The sequence below is a fragment of the Bacillus rossius genome, chromosome 5, assembly GCF_032445375.1.
Source record: "Bacillus rossius redtenbacheri isolate Brsri chromosome 5, Brsri_v3, whole genome shotgun sequence".
Taxonomy (NCBI): domain Eukaryota; kingdom Metazoa; phylum Arthropoda; class Insecta; order Phasmatodea; family Bacillidae; genus Bacillus; species Bacillus rossius.
Genome location: NC_086333.1, coordinates 52200580 through 52221947, shown reverse-complemented (window position 1 = coordinate 52221947; position 21368 = coordinate 52200580). Strand labels below are relative to the sequence as shown.

General features: G+C 35.9%; 1 protein-coding gene across 1 annotated transcript in view; it reads right to left on the bottom strand.

Annotated features, from left to right (window-relative positions):
- The window catches only part of LOC134531798 (E3 ubiquitin-protein ligase parkin), a 32828-nt gene extending 11460 nt beyond the window's left edge, over positions 1–21368 (bottom strand). The window contains exons 1-5 of the mRNA XM_063367738.1: positions 20866–21368; positions 19341–19512; positions 10673–10863; positions 7984–8132; positions 7214–7412 (exon numbers count right to left, since the gene is read on the bottom strand). Of these exons, the coding sequence (XP_063223808.1) occupies positions 7214–7412; positions 7984–8132; positions 10673–10863; positions 19341–19512; positions 20866–21123 (969 nt within the window). The 5' untranslated portion in view covers positions 21124–21368. The remainder of the gene's footprint in view (positions 1–7213; positions 7413–7983; positions 8133–10672; positions 10864–19340; positions 19513–20865) is intronic.

Sequence of the window (21368 nt, the reverse complement as noted above, 5' to 3'; positions counted from 1 at the left end):
TCAGAAATGAAGAATGAATTTATTAATGAAAATCCGTTTCAGCATGCCTACAGGCGCAGGTAGATTTCGAAGTAGTACCTTTTTACTCTGAAAATATTTTGTAAAGTTCTATAAGTTTCTGGAACATCTTAAGTACTTAATGTACATAACATATTTATGTTCTCCAATATAACAAAATGATTGGTTAAATATTTACTAATTTTTCATGCAGCGAAAATATTACGAATATTTTTAACTCAATGTATCCAGCATTCAATAGTTTCAAATTCAACATTGAATAGCTTACAACGAATTTCATAATATATTCCAATTGGACCTTCAAACACTATTTTTCATCCCTTGCACTAATAATGTGACCATATAAAAAAAATTTTTGTGCCAAGGTTTAAGATAATATTAAGATGGTTTAAAATAAATTCAAACAAATATGATAAAAGAGTTTTGAATTTTTTTTAAATTTTAATCCACGTTTTTACGGTAATAATTTATTTCATCAAAAACTATTTTAGCCAGAGTTTTAGATGAAGTTTAGGATTCATACAATAAATTATAATGGATATAGATAGTACCTATATCTATTTAAAAAAGAAATAATGATTTTTTTTTTACTTTTAAACCTTGTTAATTCCACCCCTTGCAGTAATGGTTGGGTAAAAAAAATTCTTTTAAAAATAGGTCTAGTCAATATTTAGACAGATAAACAAAAATAAGAATGGATTCGATAGTGCACCGGGACGAAAAGTTTTATTTATTTTCTCATTCCAACCCTTGTTTTTTAAAACAATTTGAATGGATTTAATATTGTGCATATTAAGGGAGATAAAAAAATTGTTGTCTTCAACCCCTGTTATTTTCCATCTCTTGCAGTAAAGGTTGGTCATATAAAAATTATTTTGGACGAAAGTTGTAGATAATATTTTTAGGTTTTACAATAAAAAGGAATGGATATTATGCATTTTTTTATTTTTTTATTTCCATGCCTTTTTTAAAACCCTTGCAGCAATGGTTCGTCTTTATCAAAAATTGTTTCAGACAAAAGTTTTAGATAAAAATTATAAGATTAATATAAAATGTGCAAAGAATTCAATGTTGTTCCTATGAAGGGAGTTATTATTTTTTTTGTCCTCCAACCCTTGTTTTTTCAACCCCTTGCAGTTATGGTTGGTCGTATCAAAAACTTATTTAGACAAATGTTTTTGGTATTACTCCTAAGAGTTATAATAAGTTCAAATGGATGTGAAATTTCCATATTATGGGAGTTACAGCGATTTTTCTGTTTTTCAAAAACCTTCTCCATTTCTACTCTTTTAGTCGAATACTGCCCATATTAATGAACTCAACCGAGATTTTCGACTACTAGATTTAATGTATCAGTTTGGAAGTGATTTGTGAAAAAATGCAACAGTTGTAGTGTCCACAAATTTTTTTTTTTATATTTATAAATATATATACACGTAGTATAAACTTTTGAGTTGACGAAAAACTATATAAAAATTTTTTGAAATTTGCACCATGGTAAAGGCTACAATAGGTAGTATTTTTTTGAAACCTAAAACCACACATGCTTTTATATGTAACAAATAATCCTTGATATTGATCCAAATGTCTTAAATACTTTATATTTAATAAAATGCATTTCCCAGTTTCCCAATTTCTTTTATCTTACAATACTTTATTACGGTTCAGAGTCCATATAAGATTTATTTAGTATATATTTCTCTATTTTTATTTTACTGTTTTTTTGCATCAATTTTCTTGGATTTCTGTGATGAGTGATTTTCCTCGTATCATGATCGCACAAGTGTTTGTAACATCTGTTCGCTTAACCCATTTGCATCCACTCACTTTAAAGCCTGACATACCATGGAATCTATAAAAGTTTTTTATATATTAAAATTATTAAAGTAATTTTCTATTTTTATTATATTTTTATTCTTTGAAAAAAATTTAATGAATGGTTTAAGTTTCACAATAATTTATCTTTGTTATGACAATACTACATATTCTGAAGGGTTATTTTCAAGGTTTTCCCAAGTTATTAAGTTTTAATTATTTTACCAAAAAGAAAAATAATTTAATGAACTTGGGCATGCAACAGTATGTTTTTATATATTATATTTGCCATAAATATCATTATGTACATTATGTACATACCTATATATGTACCGTATACATATATGTATATACCGTATTGGTCCAAAAATAGGCCGACCTCGAAAATAGGCCAAACCCTTCTACAGCACACTCAAAATCAGGGAAAAATAAATTTTAACTAACTAAAATGGTTATCAGCAGCATATTACCACAGTAACACTTCAACTAAGTTAGTATTTATTGAACTGACAAAATGTGTTATTCTTACTTACCAATATATATAAATATATATAAGCTGTGTTTCCGTTTATCTTCAAATTCTTTTGTAGTGGTGCCAACATTTTACACGGCAATGGCTACATTTTCTAAGTTCATAGAAATTGTGACGTTAAAACATTTACCGGTACGTTTAATTTTGAAATAAAAAACCCAAAATGGTTTCATGTAAAACGTGTATGAATCAACCATAAAACAGCCAATATTGCAAATAGGTTTTATTGTTCTTGTTACTGTTGGTATGTACCGGTATTTGTTTATTCGTGTCGCAACTACAAATTGCCAACACTGGTGCCATTTTGATTTTCATGTGGTAGAAGAGTAAATAAAGCATACTACGGTAAATTACCTTACGGCAAAATTGCTGTTTTTACTAATTGTTTACTGTAAATACTACATTTTACAAGCAAATAAAATTACCGCAGCCTGTTAAATACAGTTCAAAAATAACCAGACCGAGCTTTTAAAAGCTATGTGCTACAACTACAACTGACCACATCTGTGTACTTAACTTAAAATATGATACATTATTGGCGTTAAGTGTGTTTACTAAATTTCTAAGTTGGAAAAATTACTAATTCCACGTAAGTACGGCATAATTTTAGGTCAATGAATTGTATATCTGATAACATTTTTATGCCATAAGTAATTCTCCTTGAAATGTATGTGTTTAATTATACTATTTTGGCTAGTGCCCCATTCTAGGCCGACTCTAGATTTCAAGGTTGACAAAACTGGCAAAAAAGGTCGGCCTATTTTCGGACCAATACGGTACATAGCCTACATATAGGGTACATATCTATTATTGCAAGTATTCAAGTGTGTAAATCTGCATTTTGATGCACATATACATTTATTTCTGTATATGTATTAGCATGTAAGCATTTACATGCATGCACATATATGTTTATATACACTGCAACACGTTTATAAATATTTGTATGCATATATAATATTATATAGGCCTACCTTTCAACATAGTACAGAAAATCACATCAGTTCTAAAAAAATTGACTTGTTAGCAAAATATATATGTATATACATGTATTATATAGGTATGTATACTTGCATATATGTATATATAACCCTTTTCAGTGCTCCTAAAATGTACTAAATCATACCTACATAAGACAATTATATATATATAGCCTACATGTGACTCATAATAATACAAATTAGCCTACTAAAAATATATGTGCATGTACAGTATAAGTAAATATATGTTATATAAGTATTGTGTAAACATAACATACGTAAATGCACAATATAAATGCCACTCTAAATAATACACCATACAAATAAACGTAGAAAATTTCACTTTCATAACAAATAAAATATTCATATAAAACATTAGAAATAAAGTTATCAATAACAATACATATGATTTCCATACCGAATTAATTACGTTCGAAAAACCACATTACATGTAAATTCTCTTTCATAACAATAGTTCAAAGTATCTCTTTAGGCATCTAATAATTCTTGAGTGTGTGGTACGGCTTGAAGTGCTCAATACACAGAGCAACATTGCAGCTGTCACACTTCCATGTTGACTCTCTCCTGTGCTTCTTCTCCAAGCACACAACACAACGTTTAGCATATTTAGTCCCCTTTGCTGCAGATGGAGAAAGTTTCTCAGGGAAATGTCGGCTACTCAGACGTGTAGGCAAATCTCCAGGCATTACAGATCGTCTTTTGACCACATCTTCTTTGAAGTAGGTCGCCAGAAGTTCTTCTGCCAGTTTTTGTTTGAATACATGGAATGTTTTGTCATTTTTACCATGTAACTGTTTATACAGTACATAACTGTTTAGCAGCATCATGTCTAAAACATTAAAAAAAAATTTGTTTCTATGCCTTGCATTACATGGAATTTGCTCAAAATTTGGTCTCTTACATCAACACGTCTCATTTTAATGTTGTAATCAATAACAGCAGTAGACTTCATAATGTTAGTTTTGGTTTTTCGATGCACTTTCCCCGTTTCTGCGAAATCAAGTTTGTGTTTTGTGGATAACATGTACACCTCCCTTTTATCTTTCCACTTTATTGATGTGATGTTGTTGCAACTGTAAGCTACTGCTTCCCCTACTTTCAGTTTTTCTCTGGCGAGTTCCTTGGGCATATTTTTTCTATTAGTACGAACTGTTCCACAAACATTTGTTCCTGCAGAGAAAAGTCTGTGGAACAGGTCTGGCGAACTATACCAGTTGTCAATGTACAAAGAATATCCTTTATTTAGCAGATCACACTTCTGCATCATCTCAAGCACAATTGCTTTGCTAACAGGAATTCCATTTGTTTTGTCTTTCCCAACGTAAATTTTGAAGTCGCAGATATACGAGTTCGCAGAGTCACAAAGTTTGTACAACTTTATCCCGAATCTAGCACGTTTTGACTTGTTGAACTGTATAAAGTGTAGTCTTCCCCTGCACTTCACTAAAGATTCATCGATGCATATGCTGCCTGATGGCGTGTAAACTGCACGAAACGAATCTGATGCCATAGTAATTATAGGGCGAATTTTGCGCAGTGGATCTGCAGGGTTCAAAGTTTCGTTATCCACCAAGTGCAAATACTTGTTCATGGAAACAAAACACCGCCGAGGCATTACACTCCTAAAATATGGTGTATCTATGGCAACTTCCTTACTCCAGTAACTTTGAAGTGTAGGTTTTTGTACAATATGCAATACCTATCTATATTACAAGAGCGAGATACACTCAGAATTATATAGGTGTGTACTAACAAATGTGCTGTCACATGAACCATATTTATTCGATTGTTCAACAATATGCTGTACAACATTGTCATTAATGTAAATCGAAAATATCGTTGCCCTGCTGGAGTTATTATCTAAATTCAAATTTGGTGCTATGCCTGGAACTGCGGTAAATTGATGACACATTGATTCTGCAAGAGCTTGCTCCCATTTCCAGTCAATAACATCACCGCCACTAATATCCATACCAATATTATCTTCTCCTGACTCCGAAGAACTATCATCTCTTTCGTTATCCGCTGCACGAGAACCCTTTGTTGCAACTGATCTGTTATCAACACAATCAATTTCATCTTCAATGCTCGAACTTTCAGAACTCAACTGTTCAAAATATCTCATCATTGCCTCATTGTCTCTGCCACAAACAAAAACGTCGCTTCTCTTAAGTGCTGCCATTTTTACATTCAATATTACAATATAAATACCATTTACTGTGAATTTATACTTGTTCGGAAATTTCAAAACACTGATTTCGTCTAAACCATTTTCGTATCAAAAATAAAACACATACTTTAGCATGTCTTTTGGTTTATGTTTTACTCTGTATATTTTGCACGAAATATGTCTATAAAATCACATTTTTCGAGCAATAAGTTTGACACATACACATGCATTGTAATCTAATTATAACTTTGTTTTTTTATACACTCATCTGTTATGTGAATAAATATTACATGCAACTATGCAAAAGAATTCAGTGTTTGAATTGATATGTGGCAATTTGTGTTAGTAAAATGCTAAAACTCATGTTTAAACAACATGTCATGCACTCTCCAAAAGACGTGATAGGTTAGAAGTGTTATACAGAACACGATGTCTCCACAGTTTGCTTTATGCGCACACTAAAAGACATAAAGAAAATGCCTTATTGGTAGCACTGCGAGTTTCGCCACGCAAGCAAACTTGGTCGAGCATAGCAGACGTGCGTAAAAGTGATAAGATAGTAGTGGTATAACGAAAGAGATGTCGCCTAAAGCTGTCTCGAGGCTCCCACATGATCCGACCTTCACTCCATGACTCATAGATAGTGCTGTGAGCTCATCGCCGGCAGCTAAGCTATTTAACGTACCAGTATGCCTATGGTGTTATCGGCCTTTAGGCATTTGCGTACCAGTACGCTTGTAGATGCAAATGGGTTAAGAAATAACATAGCTAAACCAAATGGGAAAAAAAATACTTCTTAGTTAAACTTTTTTGTCAAACTCAAACTGTAGTCAATATTTTTTATTCAACTTGTGTAACTGCCAATGCTCCGAGCATTTTAAATAATGATGTACCAATGTATCTGCATGTACTAACAATTTTCTGTATCACCAATATAATTGTTTTAAATTGATACCTAAAAAAACCGATAGCCATGAAAAAACGTACAATAATTTCAACCATTTAAGTGTCGTCTATATTTTCTTCTTACCTGTTTATAGCTCCATAGACATCTTTTATTCCTATTTTTCTGTAATTTAAGCTACACTTGAATTCTGTGTTCTTTAATTACCCAAAGGCAAATAATGTGTATTGAGCTACGCACAAATCTTTGCTGTAAAATACTTTTTTTTTGTCATATAGCTACCAAAAACATTTATAATTAATAATTCTATTGCGGTACTGACTTATTATTTAAAATATTACTGGAGACACACTCTGTGATTATTTACAAAAAGTATTGAATCGGTTTTGTATAGGTTATAGGCGCTGTTGAATAAGTGTACCTGTAATTGGATCGGCATCAGTTTTTCCAACATCACCCATCACTAGAGACCTGCATTATTCGCGGATTCATTCAGTGATAGGCTGGAATGCAAACACATATACCTCTTAGATAATTTTGCTATTGGCTTACTGTTCATCTGGACGAATCTCAACCAGTTATAAACCCTCAACCAAAGAAGGATCAAATCACAGACAAACCAGCTGAGACGACTTACAAGTCGGCAGCCAATGAACTTGCGTTATTTGTCCGAGTGTACGGGGGTATGTGCATTCTATCCTGAAGGCCATCGAAACCACGAATTTTGCAGGTCTCTACCCAACACCAATCCCAACAGATGAACTGCGACCTACCTGCTCTGGGGGCAGGAGCCGGAAGTGGTGCACCTCCGCGACGAAGGAATTCTCGCAGCCGGCCGGGCACGGCAGCGTGTAGCCGTGCTCGGGATGCGACCAGAACTGCCTGTCGCGCAGCCGGGACAAGCAGTACGTTCGGAAGCAGTCCAGGCACGTCACGTGGCCAGCATTGCAAGGGAACACCAGCACTGGGTCACTGCCAACACACACGCCCTGCACAAAGATTATTTTTTTATTAGCTGTGGCAGACATGCCAACTATTACGAATCAGTCTTAATAGTTGTAAATTTTCCTTCACAGTCATGCTTTTACAGGGAATCTACCAGGTTCCAAAAGCAAAAATCAATGCCTTTTTGGTGACGTTTGGGGGCCTTTAAAAAACTGGAAGAATAGGATTAACTGTTCATGTGCTTCTTGCATCACTTAGCTGATCAAATTTAAAATGAACCTGTCAAGGATATCTTTTTTCCATTAAAAGATTTTGCAGCTTTCAACATCTCGGGATGTTTACAAAACTTTGTGAACTCTGTAAGAATAATCTCTCCATCAGCAGGTGCCAACTGATTATGTGAGATAAGTTCCTGAATGGCAACCTTAGCTCTAAGAGCTCTGACCTTGTCTCCAACCATTACTGAAGGAGACAAGCAAGTTGAACCCAACAAAATTCTCTTTCTCAGAGGACTCTTTTCATAAAGTTTGGCAAATAAAGATAACAGAAATTTCCTGCAGTAGGTAGCAGGTGCGAGTAACTAACTCTACTATCTCACCTGATGTCCGTACAGGCTAAACACGGCACATCGTGAATGTTGGCCTTGATGAGGTACAACGGCACTGCCTGGTCGTCCTCTCCTTGGGAGGCGTGCTCTGCACATTTGAAAAAGAACTCTGCAAACTTGAGGCCATCTTCAGATTCATCCTGCAACATATTCCAAGATCACTGATTAGTTGGTGATAACAACATACAAAAATTATTTATTGCAGATGAAGGATGTGTCAAATTTTCTCAAATCCAAATTACAAGAGTACCTCCACTCTACCCCTCGAAACCAAATCTAGGTCTCATAAATTTAAAATAAAATAATATACAAGAAATAAAAAATATTAACTATGGTGTTAAAACATTCAACCATTAGCACTTTGGTTTCGGGAAATAAGTTCCAGCAAAAATCAAAACATTGAAATTGGGTACGAACAGGACCATATTTACAGGGGGGCAGAAGAGGGCAAACCAGGCGGCTGCCCAGGGCGACAGATTTTAGGAGCGACAAAATTTCTGGAAAGTTGTACAAAAAAAGCATGCATATTAAAAGTCAAGTACCTAAAATTTAAATCTCCCACTTGCAGCGGAATATCAATTGCAATCCTGATTAGTTTCCATGCTACGCGCACACAGTGGTATCTGGCGGAGACAAATTGAAACACTCTGCAATTGTAAGAATCAGTTAACACATGATCATGAAAAACAAAAAAATTGTAAGATCATAAAATGCATTTTGTCAGTTGTTAACATTAATATTCTCAATGTTATTATTAGCTGAAGTAATAAATAACTTGATATAGTTTTTTTTTACTTATTTCTTTTATACCTTATAAGACAGCATTCTGACATTTTGGAAATGAACCATCAACCTTCACATAAGCAACACCTCAATGACCACTCACGCATCACTTCCGTCCCTTTCCCGCCTGTCCGTCAATCATGTGACCTCGAGCCAATCAGAGGGCCTGGAAAATTCCATCTGTTCACCTGTCAAAAGTTTCCCAAGCTTCAACTTTCTACTGATGGACAGAATTATGACCACCAAAATATTTGTAAGGTGTTCCCAGAAACGTTTATTATCTTATAATGTTCTGAATTTTGTCAATTTGTGTAGTGCTTACATTAAATATTTTTTTAACTTGCTTTGCAACACATTTTTAAGATTTATGTTTGATACAAAACTTGACCGAGACACAGGAGTGGAATTAATTAAATAAGGTAAATTTAAAATATGTAAATGAATATCGGAGCGAAAAAATATTAACTTAAATGATTTATGAGTGCTAAACTTACATAATCATCAATCTAGCATACCTATACAAGAGAAATTTTCACTGCAATTTAAGCCTTCTAGTCCATTGAAAGCATCAAAATGGAAAAGTATTATGATGGACGTGCGGAGTTTTTGAACCGGTCTGCTTGTTGATCAGACTAAAGCATGGCGGATGAACAGATGATGGATTACCGAGACTGATCATTGAATGTCCACCTTAAGTCTTGTCAGCATCAAGGTAATTGTGATGAGGGGTGGGGGGTGGTTAAAAGTGTACCGAGGGAATGAATGGGTGTGGAAAACAAGAATGTCCCAAGAAAACCCAGCCTGCCCATAGCAACGTTCGCCACATTTGCCACTTGCCAACAGTCCAGGTTTGACTCCGCAAGGAACTGAATCCTGAGCCTTTTGGTGGAAATCAAGTGTTTTCTGACCACTCCACCACCGTGGCACCACTGAAGACCACAATTCTGGTAAAAAATAACTGTACCATTGTTGAATGTTAACATCTTCTGTGGATTTGAAAATATATACTTATAATGAGAATTGATTAGAAGTGGAGTACTTTATATTGATATTTTACTGAATATTATTTACATGTTTTTTTTTCTCTGTAACAAGCCTATTGCAATTTGATATTTACATCTACAATGTGAGACTTCATTTCTAGGTTTTCTTTCAATTAGCCAACACAACAGAGATTCAAATAAAACCATCAACCTTGCCAGACTACACCTAGTGCAAGAGTGATGTGGGAAACCAGTGTCGTATCCCCGAGCGGACTGGATACCTCAACTTCTGAGTGGGTAGGTAGGAGAGTGAAAGGCAATTACCTAACTACTGCTAAAAAAATATTCTTGCTGTTTATTTCACTTAATACGAATGAGGCATACAAATGGCTTCATTCGAATTCAAGTTACGCTACAGCACAATTACAACTCTTGTCTCAGACAGTCTTACAACTCGTAGTACACATCACTGGTACAGGGTGGTCCCCTGTGTCTCTCGCGGACTCTACATACTAACTGACGTCCCTGAACAAAAGAAAAGCCCCTCTGCAGCTTATGAGTCACTATATATCTGTTTCTGCCACGTCTCAGGCCAATTGTTCCTTCCGGAAACTTTCGCTTACAGAGTCTGACACAGAACCTTCCGTGGTTACACAAAAGCTTCCAGAACGTTTTACTTTTCTACTGTGTGGCTGGGGTCGCCAAATGCCCCGTCCAAGTAAACTACCGTATCATCTTATTTGCACTGAATTCACTCTGTTGTCCACCTGTATTTACAGACTGTTTACATACCATGGAGCCATAGCTGCCCTGAATCATAGGCCTCGTGTTTCCCGTGTTACTAGCATTTAAAAAAAGTATTAATTATTATACATATTTGGCAGCTCACAACACCAGGAAGAGCCTTCACTCACGCATCCTTGGTTCTGGCAGTCGCCGGTGATCCTGTGCCTCTGCAGCACGTCGTCCCAGCACTGCGGGTCGCGGTCCACGACGATGGCCCCGCCCTTGCAGTGGGCGCAGCGCACACGCAGCTTGCCCGGCCGCAAGCCCCGGCACGGCGACGCGCAGTACACGTAGAAGTGGGCGCGCTTCTTCTCGCGCTCTGCGCACAACACCAGGGTGTACATGAGACCCTTCAGGACTTGTCTCTGTGAGAACATTACCTGTACACCAGTGCAGTAAGAGTTTCTGACAAGGAATGTGGCCAGCACATGCCATCAGACAAAGCGCCAACATACTTAAGGCTCGGTCTCATGTGCAGACTTGGTTGTTACACAATAGATAACAAAATTAAAATATGCACATTCTTCAAAACAATCTCAAAAATATAAAATGCAAAAAGACTAATGCAAGATCATTTGCTCATCGTTTCAGAAGTGTACGTAGAATTTAATTTGGTGGGAGAGAGGGTGGAACTTCTTTGATTGCTGTTTGCTTTCAAACTCTTTCTTTTTGTTAAAGTGGAGATGATAGATTTTTTAAGCATTTCTTAGTTTTTTTTGGAGGGAGGTAAGTACACTTCCTCCCATTTCTCCCCTGTACCATAACATTTTGGGTTTTGAATTCTAACACAAGTAACAAAAATAACCCAATCCTAAATTTAAAAAAAAAAAAAAAAAAAAAACAGTACTCTTGCCTTTTATCCACAGCATAAGTAGCAATTTTACAAAGTTTATTTAAAACAAAAGTACAATTTTCATTTTACTATGTAGTGCCTACTTCCTGGCTCATGGTGGTGATGGCATAGATGTGATGCCGGGTGCCAATTACCGAGGTAGAAATGACTGAGTGGTAGCACGACGTTGCTGAGACTCCGTGACCTTGGGGGATTATGTTGACACGTGGTAAGTGAGGCGGCAGTAGTAGTTTACCAGACAAGCAAATCCAGGGTGTCAGCCCTCCCAGGACTCTAGTAAGTGTGGAAGGATATTGAGGTTTGCTGGTAGGATTGAGGTTTATTGCATAAAACACAAATGTAATTGCACGTCCGTATCTTGTCGCTACGCCTAGCTGGGGCTCCTCAGAATACATTTGCACATAAGACATTGCGCTGGCCATTGCATGCGTGGTTAAACAGACGACAAAAAGGTCATCTCCGTCACTCAGACAAAGAGCAACTGGTGATGATAGTACAGAAGTACACGAATACTTTAATAATGCAATGGATAAAAGAGTGGTTTGATAAGTTGCTTGGGCTGACATTAAGGAAAACAACATACTTAACGTAATTTTCTTTTCAACATAGTCCCCAAAAATTTCAATGCACCTGCCATAAAGATTTGCCAGCTTCGCACAAACAAGTTTTTTTGAGGCTTGCCAAATACTCTTTTATTTCCTACATGACCACTTAATTTGATTGAAATTTTCATCCTTGGCAGAAAAGTTTTAATTTTCAGAAATAATTGGCTTTCTGAGGGAGTTAGATCTGGTGAACAGGAAAGATGCAAAGGAGTTCAAATTGCAGCTTAACCAATTTTTGCTCAGTGACACGGCTTGAATGACTGGCATACTGTTATAGTCAAACAAGGTTTTTTTTTCTTCTTTTTCTTTTTCCTTTTCTTTCCAATTCCTGAGCATTTGTCTGCTATTGCTACCTTTAATCAGTTCAAAAATCATGCACAGTATTCTTTAGTAACGGTTTTCTCCTCACTGAGGTAATCAATCACGAAAAATCCTTTTGCATCCCCAAAAATTAACACCATCACCTTTTCAGTGGATAGAACACACTTTGCCTTTATCGGAACTGGTTTGCCATGTGCGATCCACTGTCCCGACTGCTGTTTCATTTCCAGGTGTAGTGAACCAAAGTTTAGTCCATTTTCACTAAACGGTGAGAATCCTCTACTAGATACTTCTCAAACACTTTCAAATTGTTAACAGATGTTCACATGTGAATTTGATTTTGCTCTGGCATGAGTAAATGTGTTGCAAAATGTTTTTTCATGTGCAATTTATTATGCAAAATGAAGTGAACAAGTTCAGTTGAGATGCCTCTGGCCTCTGCTAACTTGTGCATTTTCACTCGTCTGTCAGCTAAAACTATATAATAGACTTAATCGAGTAATTTGGGTCAAAACTGAAATCGGGGCGCTAGGAGATCATGCATCTTCAATGCTTGTTCTGCCACACATAATTTCATTTACCCAAAGTCTAACAGATTCATAGGAAGGACATGAGTCACCCAACGTACTTAAATTTTTTCATAATTTCCTCTGTGGTATTCCATTCTATACAAAGGAATTGAATGACGCCACAAATTCCAACTGTATATATTTTTCACTGTTACTCACCACTCTTCTGGGTAAACAACTCTATAACAATTAATTACTGTCAGAATGACTTGAGACCACGCCATATTTATTCATAGGATGGAATCTTCATGACTAAGTATACAGATGTTGACGCCATCCCGGGCTGCATCCCACAGAGCCCAACATGTCACCACCCCTCTACACCCCTATCCTCCTAGCATTTGAACTCCCAACCGGCAACATGCGTGTGTGTGTAAGTGCACCACAAACTTCCGCAAGAGGGCACAGTCGAGCCAGTGGTAAAAAATAATTAATATAGTAAACTTTTTTGTTTATGATAAATAATAATTAATATTGTAAACTTTTCTTTCAATTTAATAATGTTTTGTCCTTTCAGTTATTATAACCAATCAGACAACAGCAATGGACCTGGGCTGCCAAAAGCCATCTCAAATTTTATGAAACTAAACCATAATTGTTTTACATAAATTGTTAAAGGGTTTGAAGTATGAATAAATTTTCATGTAATTTTAAGAGAATAATTGTGTATTTAACTGACGCACATCAGCGGCTCATGGTTAAAAAATGGTGCCATATTCCCCAATTCTGAAGGTTGTGTGGTGTAACCAAGAGTCTCCTTAAACGTTTGCACCAAGCCGAATGTTGCACCATTGTCTAGTTTATTTTTTATTGAATTTTTTATTGACAAGTCTGATCAAAATACACACATTTACCAGAAAGGGTGGCTCGTGGTAAGAAATGGTGCCATATCCCCCAATTCTGAAGGTTGTGTGGTGTACACCCTGTGCTCTTGTACACCCTATAGTGACGCATGCGCAGTGATACTAAGATTAGTACAAGATGGAACCTGCTACTATGCAATAAAAGTTAAAAACTCGCCATCACAAAGTGTAAAATTAACAGGTTATGGGCCCAGACTACGAATGTCAGCATAAGGGAAATAAAAATCGGAAAATGGAAGATTGGTAAAAATATATATTGACGCGAGCGGTGAGTCGGGAGATGTTTACGAAGATCTAAGAAAAACAACCGTGCTGATGGCGACCAATACAAACGAATGTCCCTTTCCTCAATTAACAGATATAAATTTTAGAAATTGGAAGTTTCGTGTTTTGGCCTTATTGGAGGAAAAAGGACTCAAGGGAATTGTCGAAGATGAGACGTGGAAAAGTAAAGAGGGTAAGGAGTTGGAAACAGCAATTGAGATGGATCGAAAAGCAAGGAATGTAATTATTAACTGTGTTACAGATCGACACATTGATTATGTGAGAGATGCGAAGACAGCATTTCAGATGTTATCGTCACTGCGGAATTTTTTTCGAACGAATAAGTGCAATGTCAAAACTTTTTGTGCGCAAGAAACTGCTGACATTAAAGTGTACCACATCGCTACAAGAACACTTCAACAGATTCGATTGTTTAGTGAGGGACTTAGAAGCAATGGGTTCCAAACTGGAACAAGATGATCTCGTGTGTAATTTATTGTTAACCATACCAAATCAGTATGAAAATATTGTGACTGTTTTGGAAGCATTAGATACTGACCTTACACTTGAATTTGTGAAATCAAGGCTACTGGATGCTGAACTAAAGGCAAGTCATGTTCAAGACAACAATGAAGATGAAGATTTTCATGGTTTTGATAACGAAGAGGTAGATGCTAAAAAACCAAAGAGAAAAATATCAAAACCAAGACATCTAGACAACTTTGAATTGTATTACATGAATTATTGCTTGCTAAGTGGAAGTGAGCCTCAGTCTTACAAAGAAGCTGTGGAAAGGAGTGATAACTGGAGAAAAGCAGTTGAGAAGGAACTGGAAGCACATGACCGTTTCATGACGTGGACAACAGTTAAAAATCCACCACATGGTACAACACCAATTGAAACTAAGTGGGTATTTACTACTAAATCGGATGGAACAAAAAAGGCAAGGTTGGTGGCCAGAGGTTACTAAAAAAAACAGAAAATACAAATGATGTGTATGCACCTGTGGAAAAACTGTCCACCATTAGGTTAGTCCTGTCATGTGCACTGCAAAAACAGTGGGACACAAAACAAATGGATGTTCCCACAGCTTTTCTCAATGGGACCCTTGATAAGGATATATACATACACAGACCTGAAGGAGTGAAAGGAGAACCAGTACTGAAGCTTCAACGACCGTTATATGGTCTCAGAGAATCACCTAGGTGCTGGAATCAAAGATTCAATGAGTTTGCTGAAGACATCGGTCTAAGAAGATCAAAGTACGATGTATGCCTGTATGTGGGTGAAGGTGTTTGGCTTCTGATATGGGTTGATGATATCCTGTTATTTGGAGAGAAATGCAAAATGTAAGAGGTTGCTCAGAAACTGAAAAAGGAATTCAACACCAAAGATATGGGTAGTGTACAGCATTTCCTTGGAACTGACATAAAAATATCCACAGATAAAATAGAAATCAGCCAAGGTGAACTCATTGATAAGATGTTGGCTAAATTTAATCTTCAAGATTGTAAAGGAAGCAATACTCCAATGGAAGATAGGATAGATGTAGATGAGTCAGAGCCTATAATAGATGTGCCATATAGGGAACTTGAAGGCAGTTTGATTTATCTATCGCAGACTTCAAGACCGGATATAGTTTTTGCTACATCTTTCCTTAGCAGATATCTAGATAAGCCAAACAGAACCCTCTGGACCGCTGCGAAAAGAGTACTCCGGTATTTGAAGGCAACAAGGGACAAGAAATTAGTGTACAAGAGAAATCCTGATGAATACACAAAAATAACTACCTACACAGATGCAGACTGGGCAGGAGACAAGGTGGATAGGAAGAGTGTCAGTGGCATGGTAACATTACACTGTGGCAACCCGGTTTCTTGGTGCTCAAGAAAACAACAAGTTGTAGCTCTAAGTACCGCAGAAGCAGAGTATACATCATGTAGCATGGCAGCAACTGAACTTCTTTTTATGAAAGGTCTCCTATCAGAGTTTGTTGAAGACACAAGAGTGCAGGGCTCATTGTTAGTAGACAACCAGGGTGCAATTCACATGTCAAGCAACTATGAGAACACACGACGATCTAAACACATTGACATAAAGTATCATTTTCTTAAAGATATAGTAGCCAGACAAATGATAAATATTGAGTATGTGGAATCTGGTAGAAATATAGCAGACTTCTTCACTAAACCAATGGGAAAGCAAAAATTCATACAGTGCCGACAGTATCTTGGTTTAGTTTAATAAGAGCATTTTTTTAATATACATTAAAAAAAACTGTGATTACATATATAATTTTTTTTATCTTTAGCAAACTTATGTATACAATTTCAAGTTACGATAACTTTAAGTATTTGAGTCATAGAAAATGAGTAATGACTACAGAAGACTAAATTTATTGGTGAATCTTGCTGAGAACTTGTAATTGAGAGGGGGTGTGAAATATTTAATGTACTTGTTTATGGTACAGTGTGTCTTTATTGTGTTAACTGTGCTCTTGTACACCCTATAGTGGCGCATGCTCAGTGATACTAAGATTAGTACAAGATGGAACCTGCTACTATGCAATAGAAGTTAAAAACTCGCCATCACAAAGTGTAAAATTAACAAACCGAATGTTGCACCATTGTCTAGTTTATTTTTTATTGATTTTTTTTATTGACAAGTCTGATCAAAAAAAACACAAGGGGGGGGGGGGGGGGGGCTCGTGGTAAAAATTGGTGCCATATCCCCCAATCTGAAGGTTGTGTGGTGTAACCAAGGGTCTCCTTAAATGTTTGCACCAAGCCAAATGTTGCACCATAGCCTAGTTTATTTTTATACATCAAAATTATGCTTCTTGTTTTCACATTCAAATCTTAGTTTCGAATCTTACTTATCCTAACTAAACATTTATGTTTTTATTTAATTTTGAGAAACGGAATTGCAAACCATTCTTTGAACAAGTATAAGTTCATGAACATGTATATATAATTTTTTTTCCTGTTTTATACGCATTAATTTAAGGAATTGACTTAGGCTGTTGTTGCACGAAGGAATTTCTGTGTTTTTAAGGTGTGTACGATAATTACGGTATGATCTGGTAATTTTTCAAATTCGAATATAACTTATCCTCAGTCTCATTTATTTATCATTTGTTAGTTCTTCAGAGGATAACAATAAGTGAAGTAAAATAGGATGACTTGATCATGTATGTAAATGCAGTAAGCGTTGGCTCCATTTCATTTAGCTCTCTTTGACGAAGCTGGGATATGCAAAACCAAGAAAGCAACCCTGTACATGTTTTAGGTGGCAAGGGAGAATTTGGACTTGGAGAATGAGGACTTTGTTCTTAATGGTGGATTCTTACTACACAGTCATATAGCCGACAAGTGGTACTGATTCATCTATTTGCCCAAAATATATCAGTTACATTATCATTTCCTATTTATCATGACTGTTGATGTGACGTTCCATGCAGACCACTGAACCATTGTAACACAAAATCTTAAACATCAGATTGAATTTGAGCAAATAATATACTTTGACTGGGCTAGAAGTCTACAACACCTCGTGTACCTACATATAGAATCTCAATATAAGTGTCTTCCATGTTAAGTTAATTTTTTCTGGATACATAATAAAATATTTTGGAATTTAAATTGTTCACAACTTAGGTAATAACGGTAGAATTCAATGCATTTTAAACAGTTTTATCTTCTACTTAAAAAAAAGTACTGAGGTGGTTGTGTGGACCAAATTTCACCACGTTTTTGTTTTTATTTTTGTATATAACTAAAGTTCCAACTTATGTTTTACTTACACTAATCCACTTACGAAGTATGTTATCTGGCAAATAAAAGCCAAATTTTTATCACATGACGTTTTTTGACAGCAATCATTAAGCTACTAACATCTAAATATTGTAAAGTAATAAACAAAAAAAAATACTAATGCAGCTGCAGTCTATCTACTCACAAAAAATTGTTTAGTTATTTCTTAAGCACATTGTGCAATCGATCTTAAAATTTTTGTTGCCAAACAAATGCATTTTATGTAAAACAGACGACGTGGGTATACTTGGCTAAAACTTTGCGTTTATTAAAATTTACATCGAAAATTAAATAGCGTTCACTCGGTTTTAGTAAAAATGATGAAATTAAAAATATGTGGTTGTTGTAATCTAATTATTTTTTTTAAGTAATTAAAGCGTGAATATTTAAAATATAAAAGAAAAGAATTCTTTACTAATTCATATTAAATAATTAGGACTTTCCTCGCATACTCACGTCAACATTTTTTTACACAGTATCTAACTGATAAATAATGTAAAACAAAATTGGCAAGTTATAATTCACAACTTCCCTGTCCTCATTTTTGAATGGAAAACGGAATATTGATGTGCCTCGTGAACTGATCCTCGTATTCTGACAACCCGTGTACGCACATTTCTTACCCTTCAGAATGTTTGACATGATATAATTATCAATGTGAAATAAAGTTAAAATGAGTAGGTATTTAACTTTTAAATTAAATCATATTTTAAACTCAACACTGACTGTAGGTCTCATACAAAATTCTTAGGAGCTAATTTTCACGTTACTAGGGTACACAATCCTTCCATACAGTGATCCCAGTGACTTATCTTCTCCCGGGGTTTCATGGCTCTCAAAGGCAGTGGTAAGGAATACTTATCGTCAAGGTCGCCGAACGGTGCTGATACCAGCTTCCCGTATATGAGAGTGTGACTGGCTGGTTAACCTAGTACACCCTAAGACCGCTAGGGGCGTGCACTGTCGATACCCAGCGATTGAAGCGATCGCTGCGACGGAGCTTCCTACTACAACAATTCTTCTGCGAAACTGGCCAGACAATTTAACCTGGGCTCGCGACTTCTATAAATTATATATATTCAATGGGTTTACTCAGCAATGGGAGTCCAGTTGCTTAACAGTGTTAACTCACTCCATGATTAGTAGTAGTGTATGATAAGTTTGTTTAAACAGACACCTAGTCAGTGCTGCATGAAAACCGTGTCAATATTTTGGTTCATATGAAGTGTTTTTGAGCAAATTTTCAGTTTATTTGCTGGTCATACATTTCCCTATATGTTAGATCGCTTGTGAAAATGTAGGTAATTAAATCTGTAATTTTGAAGTAAAAACTGTGCATAGCATAGACCATGAAATTAAAAGTAGAGTAAGTTTCCCGAAAAGACTTTGTGAAATTTTATATTGCAGCACTTAATTTTAATTCAAATCAATGTAAAATACGAGAAACATCATAACTCATGGTCTGAAGTTAAAGAGATAAGGCTGCTAATGCCCGTCATGCCCTCTCACCTTCTGGAGAGACCGGCCCACGGCGGTCGACATCCTGTAGCTGCAAGTCGATCAGCGTTTCACACAGAGGCCGCGAGCCCTCGCTGGCTACATCCTGAGACTCCGGGCTGCTGCTGGGAGGAGAGCGTGTCTTAACAGCATGCAGTATGCTCTGCTGCCCAAGGTCACACTCCTGAAAATCAAAAAAAATAAAAATTGCAATCCGCATATTCAAATATAGATGGTCCAGATGCACCAAAACTTATCTCCAAATCACATTGAGATACACGTTCATGCCAACAAATTCGCTGTGGTATATCTAGTCTTCATTAAAAATTTATTTTCAGCTGTCGCCTTTAAAATTATATTTGCTTATACCTAGTTTTATTGTGCTGATTTAATATTTATTACATTGTCTTGCCTGATGAACGAAAAGTAATGGCCATGCAGAGTATGGAAGCATCCTAGTTGCCCTATGTTTTATGGAGTGTTAAGAAATTTTCTCCTAGGTTTCATATAACTGTTTAATTGCTTTTCTTGCTTTTGCCCATACCTTTGCCATGGTCAGGTTTTTGCCGAGCTGTCTCAGTCTGCATTCATGTTCTATGCTCTAGAAGACCTCCTGTATTTTCCCGGTTTGACATATTTTTTGAGTGGCTCTGTGAAGACACTTGTTCCCTTTATATGTCTCTGTGGGTCACCCCCGTTGCTTTCGTTTTACCTGGGCCTCAAAAGTCGTGTAATCCATTGTAGTAATCGTACTCATAAATTTATTTGTTAAATTTTATATAAATTGCTTTGCATGCCTGAATATGTATTTAGTGAATTTTATTCATCGCCACAGGGCTGTGATTGTGTTTAAATGTTGCACTGTTTGTATAATGATAGTTTTATATGGCTTATGCACACTAATTATTTGTGACTTTCAGGAGATGTAGTAGTTTAGTCAATGGGCTTGTTAGACACCAGGCTATTCTTAACTGTCTTATGTTCAGCCTATGTTATGCCTTTAGATGTTGCTTCGGTGTATTTGACATGCATAAATTGCATATGTTTAACGTCAGAGGCTGTTTGCACAGTCCTTTTTTGGTAAATGGTATAACATTTTTGAATCTCACTGTAAATCTTCGTATTTATGATATTTAGATGCCTATTTATTGTTATCAATCTTAGGCTTTACTCTGTGATATTTTATTGACTGCTATTTTCTAGTTTACGCATGTCTTGGCTTACAGCTATTATGTTTATTGTATTTGTCATTATTATGCTTTGTGTGGCCAGGCCAGTTAAACTTTCATGTGCATAATTCACATGGTAGAATTCTTACGTCGTAACTTTTCCTTTTTAAAATAAACTAGTACACAGTTAAATGTGTTTGTGATGTGAAACTGTTCCATAGCCAAAATATATTTAATTTTGAAAATTTGAATATTACAACTTCGATATAAACGACACACAATAAGAACCAATTACCTGTACTTCTAGCACAAAGTCTAGGTAAACTTCAACCAAGATATTTCATGGTATATGGCATTTGTATACTTACTTCGATCACTGTAGAATCATGAAGTTCCTTTCCTGCAAAAATTATCTTCAATTCCTCAGGAGCGAATCCTAGCTGAGGAGCCACGATTTCTTTCACGTTTTTAATGTCCCACTTTGGATCCAAATCGACTGATAAAGTGCTACCAGTATTAGTTTTAATGTTAATGTTTAAAGTATTTGTAAAGGTGCGTTTACTAAATGATAATACTTTTATCATACTTTCAAAAATTCGTTTCAAAAAAACAAAAATAAAACTCATTCTTAAGCCTTAAACAATAAAACTTATAAAATCATACACATTGCTTAAGTTTAATGGTATTAAACCTTGAAGACGTCAAAACAACGAAACATTCAACAATATTTACATTTTTTTTTTTGAGAGCGGCCTACAGCACAACTCCGCAGCCATAGTTTCGAGATATCTTCTAACCGGTTAGAAAAGTACTACAGGATAGGGCAGTAGAATCGAACTCTTCTTGGTAGAGGCCCTTCTACCGTGGGCGG